Here is a 17,226-nt window from a genome sequence, read left to right as displayed (position 1 = left end):
GGGCCAGTACTGTGCACACTGCACTCCACCTAAAACTTCCTTTGCGCAGGCCCGAGGACAGGTCCACGTCCTCCCCCTCAATCTCCATTGGATTTATATGTAATTTGTTTGTCCTTTTTCCTTGATGCCAATACAGTTCTTTTAGCTTATTCTGTTTTAAGTTGCCAGGCTAATATTTTATGTGTTTTTTCTCCTTGTTCATACTTTTGCTTTATTTTCATTATGTTCTTCTCCACCTTATATGTTTGTAATGTTTCGTATTTTATTTTTTTGTCCGCCAATTCTCTTCTTTTTGTTATATCATCCCTTGTTGCTAGTTCCTTTTCTGTACTTACTATCTCCCTTTCCAACTGTTCTATTTCCCGATTGTAGTCCTTTTTCATCTTAGTCACATAACTTATTATCTGCCCTCTAATGAATGATTTCATTGCGTCCCATATAATATAAATTTGTCTTTCACTGATTATGTATTTATTTCAAAGTACGTTTTAATTTGGCATTCAATAAACTCTCGAAATTCCTGCCTTTTAAGTAGCATGGAGTTTAACCTCCATCTGTATGTTCTTGGTGGGATGTCCTCCAGTCTTATTGCTAATAACAGGGGTGAATTATCAGATAGCAATCTAGCTTTATATTCAGTTTTCCTAACTCTCCCTTGAATATGGGCTGACAATAAAAACATATCAATCCTTAAGTATGTTTTATGCCTACTCAAATAATATGAGTATTCCTTTTCCCTTTGGGTGCTGCCTCCTCCATATATCCATAAGTTTCATTTCCTACATTTATTTAACCATAAATTTGGCCACTTTATTCTTTTTGCTAGTCTTTTGTCCAGTTTTATCCAACATTGGATCCAAATTAAGGTTAAAATCCCCTCCTATCAATATATTCCCTTACGTATCTACAATCTTAAAAAAAATATATCTTGCATAAACTTTTGATCCTCTTCATTAGGTGCACATATATTGATCAAATTCCAAAATTCTGAATATATCTGACACTTTATCATTACATACCTCCATGCTGGATCTATTATTTCCTCCTCTATTTTGATTGGTATATTTTTATTAATTAATATAGCTACACCTCTAGATTTTGAATTATAGGACGCTGCCACTACATGCCCTACCTAGTCTCTCTTTAATTTGTTATGTTCCACTTCAGTTAGATGCGTTTCCTGTACAAATGCTATGTCTATTTTTTCTTTTTCAATAAATTTAATAGCCTCTTCTGTTTAATTTGGTTATGTATTCCATTAATATTTATAGTCATATAATTCAACATGGCCATTACATATTCTGTTTACACCTCATTTCCGCTTCCTCACCACCACCATTTCCCCTTTTCCCCATTATCATCTCTCAGTTTTCCCTTTTTAAACTCAATGTATGACAACACATTAAAAAAAAAACTTCAACAACTCCCACATCCAATATTCCCTTAGCCCCAAATGTCCCCCCCCCCCCCCCCCCAGAGCTTCCCCTTATCCCTTGCCGGGCAACCACAATTCCCCTCTCCATTTGGATTGCGAACCCGCTCACAAGCGTCAACTGATTTCGCAGTGACGGTTATTCTCTCCCACCCAACCCCCCCAGAAAACTTTTTTTTTTTTTAAAAACACATATAACAAAGTTCACCCTCTTTTTTTTCCCCCCTTACTTCCTTTCTTCCCTTCTCTTTCCCTTCTTTAGTTCTTACATATACATTATTTTTACATCTTTATATCTATTTTATCACCATTCTTCATTCTTGTTACATCTCTTCATCTCTCCTTCTGTCCTGCAGGCGTTCTGCAAATTCTCGTGCTTCCTCCGGATCTGAGAACAGTCTGTTTTTCTCCCCAGGGATAAATATTTTAAGCACAGCTGGATGTCTTAACATAAATTTATAACCTTTTTTCCATAGGATCGATTTTGCTGTATTAAACTCCTTCCTCTTCTTTAAGAGTTCAAAACTTATGGCTGGGTAAAAAAATACTTTTTGACCCTTCTATTCCAATGGTTTATTGTCTTCTCTAATTTTATTCCTTGCCTGCTCCAGTATATTTTCTCTTGTTGTAAAACGGATCTTGATTTTTGATGTGTCTGTGGTTTCGGAGCTAGTGTTCTGTGTGCCCTTTTTATTTCCATTCCTTCCTGTATTTCTGTCATTCCCAGGACCTTTGGGATCCATTCTTTTATAAATTCCTTCATATTTGTGCCTTCTTCATCTTCCTTTAGGCCCACTATTTTTATGTTGTTTCACCTACTATAATTTTCCAACATATCAGTTTTCTGAGCTAACAATTCTCGTGACTCTAACTTTTTTATCACTTTCCTCCAATTTTCTTCTTGTCATTCACTTCCATTTCTACAGCCATTTCTCATTCTTCTACATTTTCTAATCTTTTCCCCATTTCTGCCATGACCAGCTCTAATCTATTCACTTTTTCTTCTGTACTTTTCATTTTTCTTTTAATTTCACTAAATTCTAATGTCAACCATTCTTTTAATGCTCTCATTTGTTCTTGAAAAAAAACTTTATATTCTGTCCATCTGTTTTACCTTCTATTTCTCTGTGCAGATCTTGGTCTTCTTCTTCCTCTTCTTCTGTGTCTGTACCTGTGTTTGTGTCTTCTTCTTCTCTTCCTTGTATCTGTGTCTCTTCTTTCTTTCCTGATGAGTTGCTTGTCTCACTTTGCTGGGCTTCTTGCTGGTCCTCTTCTTCTGGGCTACTCATCTGTTGGGCCTCCTGCTGCTGCTCTTCTTTCCTATCACTCCCTTTCCTGTCACTTTCCTCTTCTTCCAGCTGAGAGCCCTGGTGTCGGGCATCCCTCAGCTGGCCGCGTTGTGTTTGCCCACTCCTCGGCTGAGCCCCCCTCCCATCGGTGTTCTCCTTCTTCTTAGTCAGCGCACTATGCACTTTTGTTTGGCTCTGGGAGCCATTTTTGCAGTCCAGTGGTTGGGGGGGGGTCATGACTCTGCGGGGTCGTCACCAACCTCGGAGAACGGGCTCTCTTCTCCACGACATCTCCCTGTTTCTTCATGCATGTAAGGCCTTCTCCTTTCTCTTCCAGTGTCTTTTCTTCTTTTTTTTCCCCGTTGTTTTTACTTTTTCCTTCTTGGGTGCCATTTTCTTTCTTTTCTCTACAACTTTATCTTTTATCTGTTATGTTTTGTATTTCTTGAACTTTGTATTTTCTTCACTTTATTTCTTCTTTTCTGGAGAGGGCAGGTATTCCCCTACTGGCCACTACTCCATCACATGACTCCTCCATTAAGTCTATTGTTTAGGAGGCTGATGGTGGAGAGGTAGCAACTGTTCCTGAATCTGGTGATATGAGTCTTGTGCCATCTATAGCTCTTTTCTGATGGCAGCAGCGAGAGGAGAGAATATCCTGGATGGTGCGAATTCTAATAGTATTGAGATCCTTGGAAAAAAATGTGTTTAGATTTCCAAAAGACAATGTGAGTGGCTCAAATGTACTCTGTTGTTATTTGAAAAGTTGAAGTGGTTTTTCATAATCATGTTGATCTTCAAAATTGGTACCTACACCTGGTATATTTTTGATTCATCTGGAGCAATTTAATATTCCAGAAGAAACACCATAGTTCTGTCTGTTAATCCTTGGCCTTCTTGTGCACATTTCTGAATTACATAGAGCTTAATTTTATTTTTATATTGTACAGAAGGCAAAGAACATTAATTTTCATTTTTCATAAGATACCTTGCTTTCTGTTCACTCTCAGTTTCTATTCTTTTACCGCTGTGATATATTTATCAGTGATGCAGATAATAATCTGCTCTCTAATCACCTTTCACAATTGGCACAACACTTCACAGTTCATGTTTTGGAAATCTCATTGAGTCGGCATCAGGCTCACCTGCCTCTGGCTTTCTGTCCTCCTTTTGCACTCAGCAGGGGCTTGGATTCCTACACTCCTTTTAAATTCACTTCGGCCCCATTCCCACACATTTTTTGAAAAAAACATACTGGAGCTCCGTTTCCTGAATTTGCTTTAAACTCACTTGGAAAATTGTATTATATACCTTAAAAATTATGAATTAAAAATGTGATGGTGCAGTAGCAGGTATATTAGCAGAACACTTTACTTTTTCCTTCTTCTTAGATGTTTTATTTGCACTAATGAAAAGAAAATAAATGGTTCTTTGGCATTTTCTAACTACGTAATTACATAATTGGTAATGTTTACTTTAAATTAGTAATGATAATACCCAACTAAACCACCAGGTCAAAAAATGAAGCCATTGGAATTTGTATTGGAAAGGGTTGTGGCTGTCACGTGACAGCACTGCCCCCTACCTAGTCAGTGGACACACCAGTTGCCAGCCTCTAATGGGTTCCACCCCACCCATTAGTGTTTACCTGGACTGGAATCTCCAACCTGCCGTACTTGCCCTTGGGCCATTGGCTGTTGTAATTGGATTAACCCTCCTGGCACCGAGCCAATATCTCCTGTAAATGAACTGGTTGGAACTTCCAGCATTATAAAGGTGCCATTTCTCTTTGTTCTCTCTCTCTTTTGTCAGCTTAAGACTACCCTGCTACACTCCAGGCCTAGAAATGTGGAAGGGTGCTGGAGGAACTGTTGGTAAGTTGTGCACTGTTAAAGGGGTTGGGAATATTTAATTAGTGTCCCTTTTAGCATAGAGCCGTGCCTGCACTGAGTCAAGGGGTGGTGGGGCATTGTAGTGATTTTTCTTTGATCATTGTGTGTGTATGTATATTTTGTTTTCATGCTATTTTCCTCATGTTCATTATTAATTGTCCACTATTTCTTTCCCACAGCTGCTGTAAACTGTGTGTGCAGGTTGCATCAGTTACCATTTCCCACACTTGTCTTCTGTAAATAAAATACATCCCCATCAAAACTGTGTTCAGAGTCCTTGCCTTTGAGACCTACCAAACATGTTTCCTTACTCACAACAAATGTAAAATCGGATGAACTTCAAATCATTTTGATTAAACCAGACTTACAGGTTCCAAACATAAGAAGTTGGGGATAAAGATTTGTGGTCTTCAAAATGTGCAATGCTGATCATACTATTTAAATGTTATAACATTTTATTACCTCTGTGTCACATTATTGCTTTCACATTTGATCCGGATCATGTAGACCCATAATAATCTGTACAATGATTCAAGGGCAACTCGAGCCATTTTGGGATCTTTATTCTGAAAAAAAGAGGTAATTAATATTGTTGTTTGATCACATTTTCCATTGTTAATAAAATATTGATGCTAAAGTAAGTTTTGATTTTGCTGATGTACTGTATTTTCATTCATATAATGTGCACATACATATAATATAATATAATACACATACATATAATACTACTCTTTGCAGATGATGCCGCTTTAGTTGCCCATTCAGAGCCAGCTCTTCAGCGCTTGACGTCCTGCTTTGCGGAAACTGCCAAAATGTTTGGCCTGGAAGTCAGCCTGAAGAAAACTGAGGTCCTCCATCAGCCAGCTCCCCACCATGACTACCAGCCCCCCCCCACATCTCCATCGGGCACACAAAACTCAAAACGGTCAACCAGTTTACCTATCTCGGCTGCACCATTTCATCAGATGCAAGGATCGACAATGAGATAGACAACAGACTCGCCAAGGCAAATAGCGCCTTTGGAAGACTACACAAAAGAGTCTGGAAAAACAACCAACTGAAAAACCTCACAAAGATAAGCGTATACAGAGCCGTTGTCATACCCACACTCCTGTTCGGCTCCGAATCATGGGTCCTCTACCGGCACCACCTACGGCTCCTAGAACGCTTCCACCAGCGTTGTCTCCGCTCCATCCTCAACATCCATTGGAGTGCTTTCATCCCTAACGTCGAAGTACTCGAGATGGCAGAGGTCGACAGCATCGAGTCCACGCTGCTGAAGATCCAGCTGCGCTGGATGGGTCACTTCTCCAGAATGGAGGACCATCGCCTTCCCAAGATCGTGTTATATGGCGAGCTCTCCACTGGCCACTGTGACAGAGGTGCACCAATGAAAAGGTACAAGGACTGCCTAAAGAAATCTCTTGGTGCCTGCCACATTGACCACCGCCAGTGGGCTGATATCGCCTCAAACCGTGCATCTTGGCGCCTCACAGTTTGGCGGGCAGCAACCTCCTTTGAAGAAGACCACAGAGCCCACCTCACTGACAAAAGGCAAAGGAGGAAAAACCCAACACCCAACCCCAACCAACCAATTTTCCCCTGCAACCGCTGCAACCGTGTCTGCCTGTCCCGCATCGGACTTGTCAGCCACAAACGAGCCTGCAGCTGACGTGGACTTTTTACCCCCTCCATAAATCTTCGTCCGCGAAGCCAAGCCAAAGAAAGAAAAGATAATGTGCAATCATAAATTCTGTAAAAATATTTTCATATAATGCCTCGTGGGTGTAGTATTCTAAATTCTAACTGACAAAAGCAATTTGCATTTAAATGGGACTTGAGACAAAACACATAAGACAAAACACAATTAACACCCATTCGATTTACCCCAGGGGTGTCAATCACCTATTCTACAGATGATATCCTACTGCAACAGTAACAATCTTTGGAGAGGAATAAATTAAATAGATCAAGACAGGCTTCAGAGTTAAGCACCAATATTGTCTCACATCAGAGGCATTTGATATCTCCTCCCTCAGGAGAGTCTGGGCAATTAACATTGATAAGGTGCAGTGCCCTAGCCAGAATGTCATGTTTATTGGAATACCATGGCATTCTATAAAAAGAGAATCCAAAATCAAAATTTCCCACGCCCACTATAGATTGTGCGCATTCTTTCATCGCTGCTATTACATTCTCATGCTGGCTATAACATCTCCACGCTCACTATAAATTGCCAGTCCCATGACCGCTATAAATTGTGTGCATTCTTTCAATGCTATTATATTCCAATTCCCACTATTAATTTTGCACATTTTTTCAACATGTAAAAATATTCTCATATAGTGTGCATAGGCATATAACACGCGGGGAGTGCCTGGTTTGTAAAATATGCATATAAGTGTAAAAATACAGTATATGGCTGAGTAACTGGAATGCATATAATTTACCTATTTAGCAAATAGAATGGCCCATTTAAAAATTATATATTAACAAAGAGGAATTAAATAGTTTGCAAATCTCGGCCATAATTACATGTTAAAGTTGTATGAAACATAGTGAAAACATTGCTTCACTGCTATAGAAAAACATGATATGTGAAATTGTCAACCTGGTAGTTCAGCCAATCAGGTAACCATAGCATATATCTTTATGTGAGAATCCTTATTTTTAGTAATCACTAGAATGGGCAAATACAGTTGTAACTGCCCACACAGAAACATTTTTGTTATGTACATGTCAAAATTTGTAGAGTAATTACACTAGGAAATTAAAATTCTTAATGGGTATTATTTTAATCATGAAATATTACAGAATATAATTAATGATATTATGTCCTTAAAAGCAGAGAATTAATTTTAACTTCTACAAGTGCATTAGCCAAAACAATGTCATCATAGCTACACCTGTGGCTGGGCCATCATTACTATTGCAGCACACGGCAGTTTGTTCAAAAATCGCACACATTTTTCACTATAGCACGTGAGACTTGTGGTGTATGGTAGGTTGTATATGGAGTACAGAACAAATTCCATCCTTACAATTGGCACATTATATTAACACACACACCCACAAAATGACTAGAAACTATTTTACTTACTTTGAGATTAGACAAACAATTGTTCAGGAAGACATGCCATCGAATAAGAAAGAATTGCTTCTGGCTCACACAGAGAAGGCAAGTTACCAACGGGAACAATGCCTATGGGATAAACAGAAAATTTTAGAAGAATTTAACAAATTCAGAGAGAGAGAGTACATTTTTCATATTCTCAGAAGTTTTCCAAAATGTTCCTCACAAAAAACAATGAGTGATTATAATTGCTCTAGTTTGGTAACATAAACATAGAAGATGCTTCATGTACTCTACATCATTTGGTGTACTAGAAAGATTGAACTTTTGAGGTGGATGAAAGATCATTAACCTGAAATATTAGCTTTATATTTTTATGAGCAGATAGCTGTCCTCATCTAGGGTCAGCTGTGGAGAGGGTCAAGAACTTCAAATTCCACTTATTAATAAAAAAAATATAATGATCAAGTGAAACATATGTAATTTTTTTCCATTATTAAACAATATTTCATCTCATTATGCCATCTATTAATATCAATCATATTTGTATACTCGGAATATTTACATTTCAATTTATATTGATTAGATTTTAATATGTATAGTTAACTTTTTTAAAATATTCTTTTATATTTTTATATTGTTCTCCTTAGGAGAGTTGGCTGAAGTGGGGGGGATCTTTTCTTTTTTTTTCTATATATATATATATAAAAAAATGTTCATGTTCATGTTTAATTGCTGGATATGTCATATATTATTTGTTTTTTGAACGAATAAATAAAATTAAAAAAAAAGAACTTCAAATTTCTGGGCGCCAACAACTCTGAGGATCTGCTCTGTGGCCTCCATGTTAATACAATCATGAAGAAAACTCAGCAATAGCTATACTTCATGAGGAGTTTGAAGAGATTTGGCATGTCATCAAAGACTATTGCAAATTTTTCTGGAAAGCATTCTGACTGGATACCTCACTGTCTGGTACAAAAATAAACTCCAGTGAGTTGTTAACTCAGCCAACGACATCATGGGCATCATTTTTTATTTCAGTGAGGACATACACAAGAGGTGGTGTCTTAAGAAAGCAGCCTCTATCCTCAAGGACTCCCTAGTCACGTGATGGAGTAGTGGCTGGTAGGGTAAAACCAGCCTTCTCCAGAAAAAAAGAAAAAAGTCAAAAGACAAAGCATAACAAATATAAAGTACAAGAAATAGAAGATAAAGTTGGAGAGAAGAGAAAGAAGATGGCACCCAAGAAGGAAAAAGTAAAAACAACGGGGAAAAAAGAAAAGTCACCAGAAAAGAAAGGAGAAGGCCTTACCTGCACGAAGGAACAGGGAGCCGTGGTGGTGAAGAGCGCCCGATCTCTGAGGTTGGTGCTGACTCCGTGGAGTCGTGACCCCCCAACAAGTGGACTGCAAAATGGCTCTCTGAGCCAAACTAAAATGCACAACAGCGCATGCGCAATCAAAGGTAAAAGGAAACACCGACGGGAGGGGGGCTCAGCTGAGGAGTGGGCAGCCACGACGCGACCAGCTGAGGGATGCCCGACACCAGGGCTCTCAGCTAGAAGATGAGGGAGTGAGGAACCAGGCGAGGAAGGAAGTCGATGGGGTAAACAGCAAGAGGAGCAGCAGCAGGAGGCCCGACAGATGAGCAGCCCAGGAGGGGAGGATCAACAACAAGAGGCCCAGCAAGAAGAGGCCTGACAAAGTGATAAAAGCAACTCAGGAGGAGAATCAGAAGAGACACAGATACAAAGAAGAGAAGAAGACACAAACACAGAAGAAGAGGAAGAAGAAGACCAAGATCTTCATGGAGAAATAGAGGTAAAACAGATGGACAGAATATAGATAAAGCCTTTTTTGAAGAACAAATGAGAGCATTAAAAGGATGGTTGTCATTAGAATTTAGTGCAATTAAAAGAAAAATGAAAAGAACAGAAGATAAAATGCAAAGTTTAGAATGGGTCATGGCAGAAATAGAGAAAAGAGTAGAAAATATGGAAGAACGAGAAATGGCTGTAGAAATGGAAGTAAATGACTTAAGAGGAAAATTGGAAGAAAAGTGACAAAAAAATTAAAGAGACACAAGAGTTGTTATTTCAGAAAATTGATATGTTGGAAAATTATAGTAGGTGAAACAACATAAAAATAGTGGGCCTGAAGGAGGGTGAAGAAGGCGCAGACATGAAGGAATTTATAAAAGAATGGATCCTGAAGGTCCTGGGAACGACAGAAATGCAGGAAGAAATGGAAATAGAAAGGGCACACAGAGCATTAGCCTGAAACCACAGACACATCAAAAACTAAGATCCAAATTAGTAAAATTTTTGAGATATACGACAAGAGAAAATATACTGGAGCGGGCAAGGAATAAAGTTAGAGAAGATAATAAACCATTGAAATACAAGGGTCAAAAAATATTTTTTTACCCAGCCACAAGTTTTGAACAATTAAAGAAGAGGAAAGAGTTTAATACAGCAAAATCAATTCTATGGAAAAAAGGTTATAAATTCATGTTAAGACATCCAGCTGTGGTTAAAATATTTATACCTGGGGAGAAAAACAGACTGTTCTCGGATCTGGAGGAAGCACAAGAATTCGCAGAGCATTTGCAGGATAGGAGAGATGAAGAGATGTAATAAGAATGAAGAAATGTGATAAAGTATATATAAAGATGCAAAAACAATGTATATGTAAAGAACTAAAGAGGGAAACGAGAGGGGAAAGAAGGAAGTAAGGAGGGGAAAAATGGAGAGCTTTGTTATATGTGTAAAAAAAAGTGTTTTCTGATGGGGTTGGGGGAGGAGGAGAGAATAACAGTCACTACGAAATCAGTTGACGCTTGCGAGCAAGATCACAATCCAAATGGAAAGGGGAGTTGTGGTTGCCTGGCAAGGGATAAGGGGCAACTGAGAGAGTGGGGGGGGGCATTTGTGGTTAAGGTAATATTGGGTGTGGGAATTGTTGGAGTATTTTATGTTTTAAACGTGTTGTCATACATTGAGTTTAAAAAGGGAAAACTGAGAGATGAAAATGGGAAAAAGGGGGATAGAGGTGGTGAGGAAGCAGAAAAGAGGTGTAAACAAGATATATAAGATGGCCACGTTGAACTATATGACTATAAACATTAATGGAATACATAACCAAATTAAAAGGAAGAGGCAATTAAGTTTACTGAAAAAAGAAAAAATAGATATAGCATTTGTGCAAGAAACGCATCTATCTGAAGTAGAACATAACAAATTAAAGAGAGACTGGGTAGGATACATAGTGGCAGCATCATATAATTCAAAAGCTAGAGGTGTAGCCATATTGTTAACAAAAATGTACCAATCAAAATAGATGAGGAAATAATAAATCCAGCAGGGAGGTATGTAATGATAAAGTTTCAGATATACTCTTAATTTTGGAATTTGATCAATATACATGCACCTATTGAGGAGGATCAAAAGTTTATGCAAGATATTTTTTTGATGATTGCAGATACACAAGGAAATATATTGATAAGAGGGGATTTTAACCTTAATTTGGATCCAATGTTGGATAAAACTGGACAAAAGACAAACAAAAAGAATAAAGTAGCCAAATTTATGGTTAAATCAATGCAGGAAATGAAACTTATGGATGTATGGAGGAGGCAACACCCAATAGAAAAGGAATATTCATATTATTCGAGTAAGCATAAAACATACTCAAGGACCGATATGTTTTTGTTGTCAGCCCATATTCAAGGGAGAGTTAGGAAAACTGAGTATAAAGCTAAACTACTATCTGATCATTCACCCCTGTTATTAGCAATAGAACTGGAGGACATTCCACCAAGAACATATAGATGGAGGTTAAACCCCATGCTACTTAAAAGGCAGGAATTTAGAGAGTTTATTGAATGCCAAATTAAAACATATTTTGAACTAAACACGGAATCAGTGAAAGACAAATTTTTATAATGGGAAGCAATAAAAGCCTTCATTAGAGGGCAGATAATAAGTTTTGTAACTAAGATGAAAAAGGACTACAATTGGGAAATAGAACAGTTGGAAAGGGAGATAGTAAGTACAGAAAAGGAACTAATAAAAAGGGATGATATAACGAAAAGAGAATTGGCGGACAAAAAAATATACAAAACATTACAAACGTATAAGGTGGAGAAAAACATAATGAAAACAAAGCAAAAGTATTACAAACTGGGAGAAAAAAAACACATAAAATGTTAGCCTGACAACTTAAAACAGAACAAGCTAAAGAACTGTATTGGCATCAAGGAAAAAGGACAAACAAATTGCATATAACCCAATAGAGATTAATGAAAACTTTAAGGAATTTTATGAACAATTATACCAAACTGAGAATGAGGGGAAAGATGGTAAAATAGAAGAGTTTTTAGCTAAAATTGAACTGCTGAAATTGCAAGAAGAGGAACAAAACAAACTGATAAAACCATTTGAAATAGAGGAAGTACAGGATATATTAAAAAAGCTGCCGAACAATAAAACACCAGGAGAGGATGGATTCCCAATAGAATTCCATAAAACATTTAAAGAGTTATTAATTCCTCCTCTCCTGGAAGTAATGAACCAGATAGAAGAAACACAAAACTTGCCAGATTCATGTAAGACAGCAATAATTACAGTAAATCCAAAGATGGGGAAGGATCCATTAACACTAGCATCATAGAGACCATTATCTCTACTTAACTCAGATTAATAGCGAAATTATTAGCAAACAGATTGGCCAATTGTGTACCAAAAATAGTAAAACAAGATCAAACTGGATTTATTAAGAAAAGACGAACAGCGGATAATGTCTGTAAACTTATTAATCTAATTTATTCAGTTCAAGGAAATAAGAAACCAACAGTGGCTGTTGCTTTAGATGCAGAAAAAGCCTTTGACAGAGTAGAGTGAAACTATTTATTTAAAGTATTCAATCTATCAAAAAAATATATTAATTGGATTAAAGCATTGTATAATGGACCATTGGGGAAGGTAACAGTAAATGGATATGTATCAAGCCAATTTAAATTAAGTAGGTCAACTAGACAGGGATGTCCATTATCCCCCTTATTGTTCGCCTTAGCAATAGAACCATTGGCAGAACTGATAAGAACAGAAAATAAAATAAAAGGAATAAAAATAAAGGAGGAGTATAAAATTAGTTTATTTCCACATGACATCATAGTATACTTAACAGAACCAGAAATATCAATAGAAGAATTACATAAGAAATTGAAGGAATACGGAGAAATATCGGGGTACAAGATCAATGCAAATAAAAGTGAAGTGATGCCAATGAGTAACGCAGATTATACAGAATTTTAAAAAGAATCACCATTTAAATGGCAAGCACAAGCAATCCGATACCTAGGGATCAGGTTGAATAATAACTTAAGCCACTTGTACAGACTAAATTATCACCCAGTAATAAAGAAATTGCAGGAAGACATAGAACATTGGAAAGAATTACCACTAACGTTGATAGGGTGGGTAAATTGCATTAAAATTTATGTCTTCCCAAGGATACAATAATTATTTAAATCATTACCAATTCCCTTAACAGAGAAATTCTTTAATGAACTAAAGAGAATAATAAGGAAATTCTTGTGGAAAGGGGGTAAACTGAGGGTAGCATTAGATAAATTAACAAGGTGGTTTGCAGTTACCAAACTATAAAAATTATTATAGAGCCGCACAATTAAGGTATTTATCAGACTTTTACCAGACAAGGGAAAAACCAGACTGGACTAAGATAGAAGTAGATAAAATAGGGGTGGGGGTGGGGGGGGGAAGGTACCAGAACATATACTTTATAAGTGGGATGAAGAGCTGGTGCAATATAAAAGCTCACCATTTACTTAATATATGGAAGAAGATCCACTTACAAAGGAAAAAAATGAATTACCAAATACCAAAATTGTTATTGACACAAAACCCATTAATCCCTTTTACAATAGATAACCTTTCCTTTAGACAATGGGAGAGAAAAGGAATTAAAAGAATAGAAAAATAATTTTTGGGAAATAATTTATTAACAATTGAACAGTTGAAGTACAAATATGGAATAACTCATGGTACAATGTTTGCATATCACCAACTGAAAGCTTATTTAAAGGATAAATTGGGAAACAGATTGAGATTACCAGAAGGAAGCAGCTTTGAATATGTGATTACAGACATAATGATAATTAAAAGATTTGTAACAAACAGCATCGAGTCCACGCTGCTGAAGATCCAGCTGCGCTGGATGGGTCACGTCTCCAGAATGGAGGACCATCGCCTTCCCAAGATCGTATTATATGGCGAGCTCTCCACTGGCCACCGTGACAGAGGTGCACCAAAGAAAAGGTACAAGGACTGCCTAAAGAAATCTCTTGGTGCCTGCCACATTGACCACCGCCAGTGGGCTGATAACGCCTCAAACCGTGCATCTTGGCGCCTCACAGTTTGGCGGGCAGCAGCCTCCTTTGAAGAAGACCGCAGAGCCCACCTCACTGACAAAAGGCAAAGGAGGAAAAACCCAACACCCAACCCCAACCAACCAATTTTCCCTTGCAACCGCTGCAATCGTGTCTGCCTGTCCCGCATCGGACTGGTCAGCCACAAACGAGCCTGCAGCTGACGTGGACTTTTTACCCCCTCCATAAATCTTCGTCCGCGAAGCCAAGCCAAAGAAGAAAAATACTTTAAGATGCAAGATAAGGAAAATGATGAAATAAGCTATAAACCTAAACAAAAGTGGGAAAAGGATTTAAACAAAGATAAAATCTGATGCATGGGAAAAGTTATGTTCTGGAACTATGAAGAACACAATAAACACAAGGTTACACATGATACAGTATAATTGGTTACATAGGTTATATATCACTCCTCAAAAATTAAAAGAATGGGATCCAACATTATCAGATAGATGTTTTCTCTGTAAGAAGGAAATGGGAACAACAATACATACAATTTTGGCATGTACGAAAGTGAATACATTTTGGGAAGATCTAAATCAGATATTAAATAAAATCACAAAAAATAACACACCAAAAAATCCAGAGATCTTTCTTTTAAGTAACATAAGAAGTAATGAATTGTGCCTCAAATTGGATAAAGCGCAAAAAAGATTCATTCTGATAGCCTTAGCAGTAGCAAAAAAGTGTATGTCAACTTAGAAAATGGAAGAGAGCCTGAGAATACAGCAATGGTACATGGAAATGAATAAATGTATTCCATTGGAAAAAATAACATATAATTTAGAAAATAAAGTCAAATTATTTGAACAAATTTGGGAACTGTACATGGAACATAACAGAGAGAGCTTGCCTCGAACCTCCACCCCCTAAAATGATAAGAAGACAAAACAATTTGATTCAGTGTAAAAACAGATGACACATTTTTCTTGTTTATTTTTCATTGTGTGAAGACATTGTTTTATGGTTTTATTGTAGTGTATATTGTTGAATATTTATTGATTTTGGAGGGGGGAGGGAGGGAGGGGGAAAAAAGGGAGAAAATGCCACTGTGTGTATTTAATGAGAAACATTTGTATATATTTTGGTTGATATGGTTCACAGTGTGAAAAATAAAAAATATATAAAAAAGAACTCCCTACACCCAGGCCATATCCTCCTCACACTGCAGCCTCAGGAATTATTTGTTTTTAAATGTAATTTGTAGCAATATTTGCACTCTAATGCTGTCACAAAACACGTTCATGACAATAAATTCTGATTCTGATTCTAGCTGTTGAGTACTACTATCAATTTTTGCTTTTATTTGGATTTCTAAATCAAAAATCCAGATCTTTGAATTTTCTTGTTAGATTTTGGCTTGGACAATTAATGGTGCTGCCTCACAGTTCCTGGCAAAGGGGAAGGATGAGTGTTGTAGCTCCAGCAGCTCCTATGTGTGTACAGCAGATGCAACTATTTTCCTTTTACCTCTACTTCCAGGAAAAAAAAACAATGATTCCCTTGCACTTCTTCCACTCTAATGTTACATTCATTGTTCACTATGAAACCTCCTCTGCATGGGACAAAGCAAATGCAGATTAGGAACACTGGCATTCAGTCTTTAGAAATGACTCAGAGCTCCTGGTTGCCAGTCTGCCACCACATGGTCGGAAGTTATTTTGAGGAATAGGCACATCCACACCAGTTAATTAATTCAGCAACTCCAGGTAACCTGTTCTCCCTGTCTATACTAGAGTATGTAATTTCATCTCTTTTGTTTACCAGTGATATTAGCTCAGTTTTTCTCTCTGTTGGTTAGCATAACCTGCTAAACATATCCTACAGGCTGAGTTTAACAACTTCATGTTTCTCTGTGGGGATCTGGTACAGAGTAGAAGTTGAGGCCTGTGATAGATCAGCCATGCTCAAATTAAATAACAGGGTAGGCCTGAGAAGAGACTAAGTGCATACTCCTGCTCCAATTTTCTTATGTTCTTGTGTTACATGCAAGCCATATCCAAAATCCTGAATTATAAATATTTTGATATTCTGAACCAGTGCAAGCAAATATACATACCAGAGAATGTTTCTTCCGTGCTGACAATTCTAATGTTGTGTCATAGAGGCTCTCCACAAAGTTTCGAAGACAAGGTACATTTACTTCATTTTTAACTGCCTTAAAAACATGGAAAAATTAAATGTATATGATGTACAACTTAGGAGCTCACGTCTGTGCCAAACATGACGCCGAATTTAAACTAAAACTTTGCTGCTTGCATTTGGTATTTCCTTTGTATTCACTAATTTTATATAATTTAAGATGTATTTTATTATACTTACTGCAGCCACTGGAAATAGTATTTCCACAAAAAGCCCAGCCAGTGCATGCCTGATATCTTTGTCCTTAACTTCCAAAAAATACTGAGCACATTCCTGAGGAAAAAATGAAAATGAAAACAAGAATGCAATTTCTAAACAAAAAAGTACATGGATATTTGTTATTAATTTGATATTTTTCTAAGTCGTATAACTAAAACTACATAAAACAGTAATTATGAAAAGTAAATTATTCAGAGACTAGTTCATAAAGGGGTGTGGCAAGATGGCGTAGTGGAAAGACGTGTGGTTTCACCTTCCCCCAGTTAGACTTCTAAATACCCAAATTTAAAATTGGTAAAAGTGGTTAAAAATAATATTTACAGACTTTGGAATATTGGAGAATTGCAATGGCTGCAAATGTGAAAAAATCTAAAGCTCAATTGCAAAAGTGTTGAAGAACTGAGGCCTACTTACCAAGTTGAAGCCACAGAGTTGTCAACTGGAGTCCCCAAGCCTCAGAGGACTTCTGTTCGGTTGAGTATTACGCCAGCGCCAATCACGCAATCGCAAGATGGCGCCAGCTCAATGACGGGCTCGACTGGCCCTGACGGTGCGCGGGCGAATCGGCCGAGTGAAGACAGACCTGTGAGCCCACAATATTGCCTGGCAGTCCAGGAGCGCGCAGTGTAGCATCGGAAGACACACCTGCGCGGTCGGTGACTTTGCCAGGCATGCACAGAGCGTCGTGGGTCCAGGAACTACTAGACAAGGTGTGGGGTGTGGGGAGCC

The 17,226-nt window shown here is 37.6% G+C and overlaps 1 protein-coding gene across 13 annotated transcripts in view; it reads right to left on the bottom strand.

Annotated features, from left to right (window-relative positions):
• Positions 1-17,226, bottom strand: part of LOC138739469 (protein furry homolog) — a 446,682-nt gene that overhangs the window by 262,118 nt on the left and 167,338 nt on the right. For all 13 annotated transcript variants that reach the window (XM_069891583.1, XM_069891588.1, XM_069891589.1 and 10 more), the window contains 4 exons: positions 16,459-16,551; positions 16,196-16,294; positions 7,714-7,815; positions 5,076-5,179 (listed from right to left, as the gene is read on the bottom strand). In XM_069891583.1, the coding sequence (XP_069747684.1) occupies positions 5,076-5,179; positions 7,714-7,815; positions 16,196-16,294; positions 16,459-16,551 (398 nt within the window). The remainder of the gene's footprint in view (positions 1-5,075; positions 5,180-7,713; positions 7,816-16,195; positions 16,295-16,458; positions 16,552-17,226) is intronic.

Source organism: Narcine bancroftii, chromosome 7 (genome assembly GCF_036971445.1).
Source record: "Narcine bancroftii isolate sNarBan1 chromosome 7, sNarBan1.hap1, whole genome shotgun sequence".
NCBI classification, from domain to species: domain Eukaryota; kingdom Metazoa; phylum Chordata; class Chondrichthyes; order Torpediniformes; family Narcinidae; genus Narcine; species Narcine bancroftii.
Note: the sequence above shows the minus strand (reverse complement) of the source record. Positions and strands in the feature narration are given on the sequence as shown.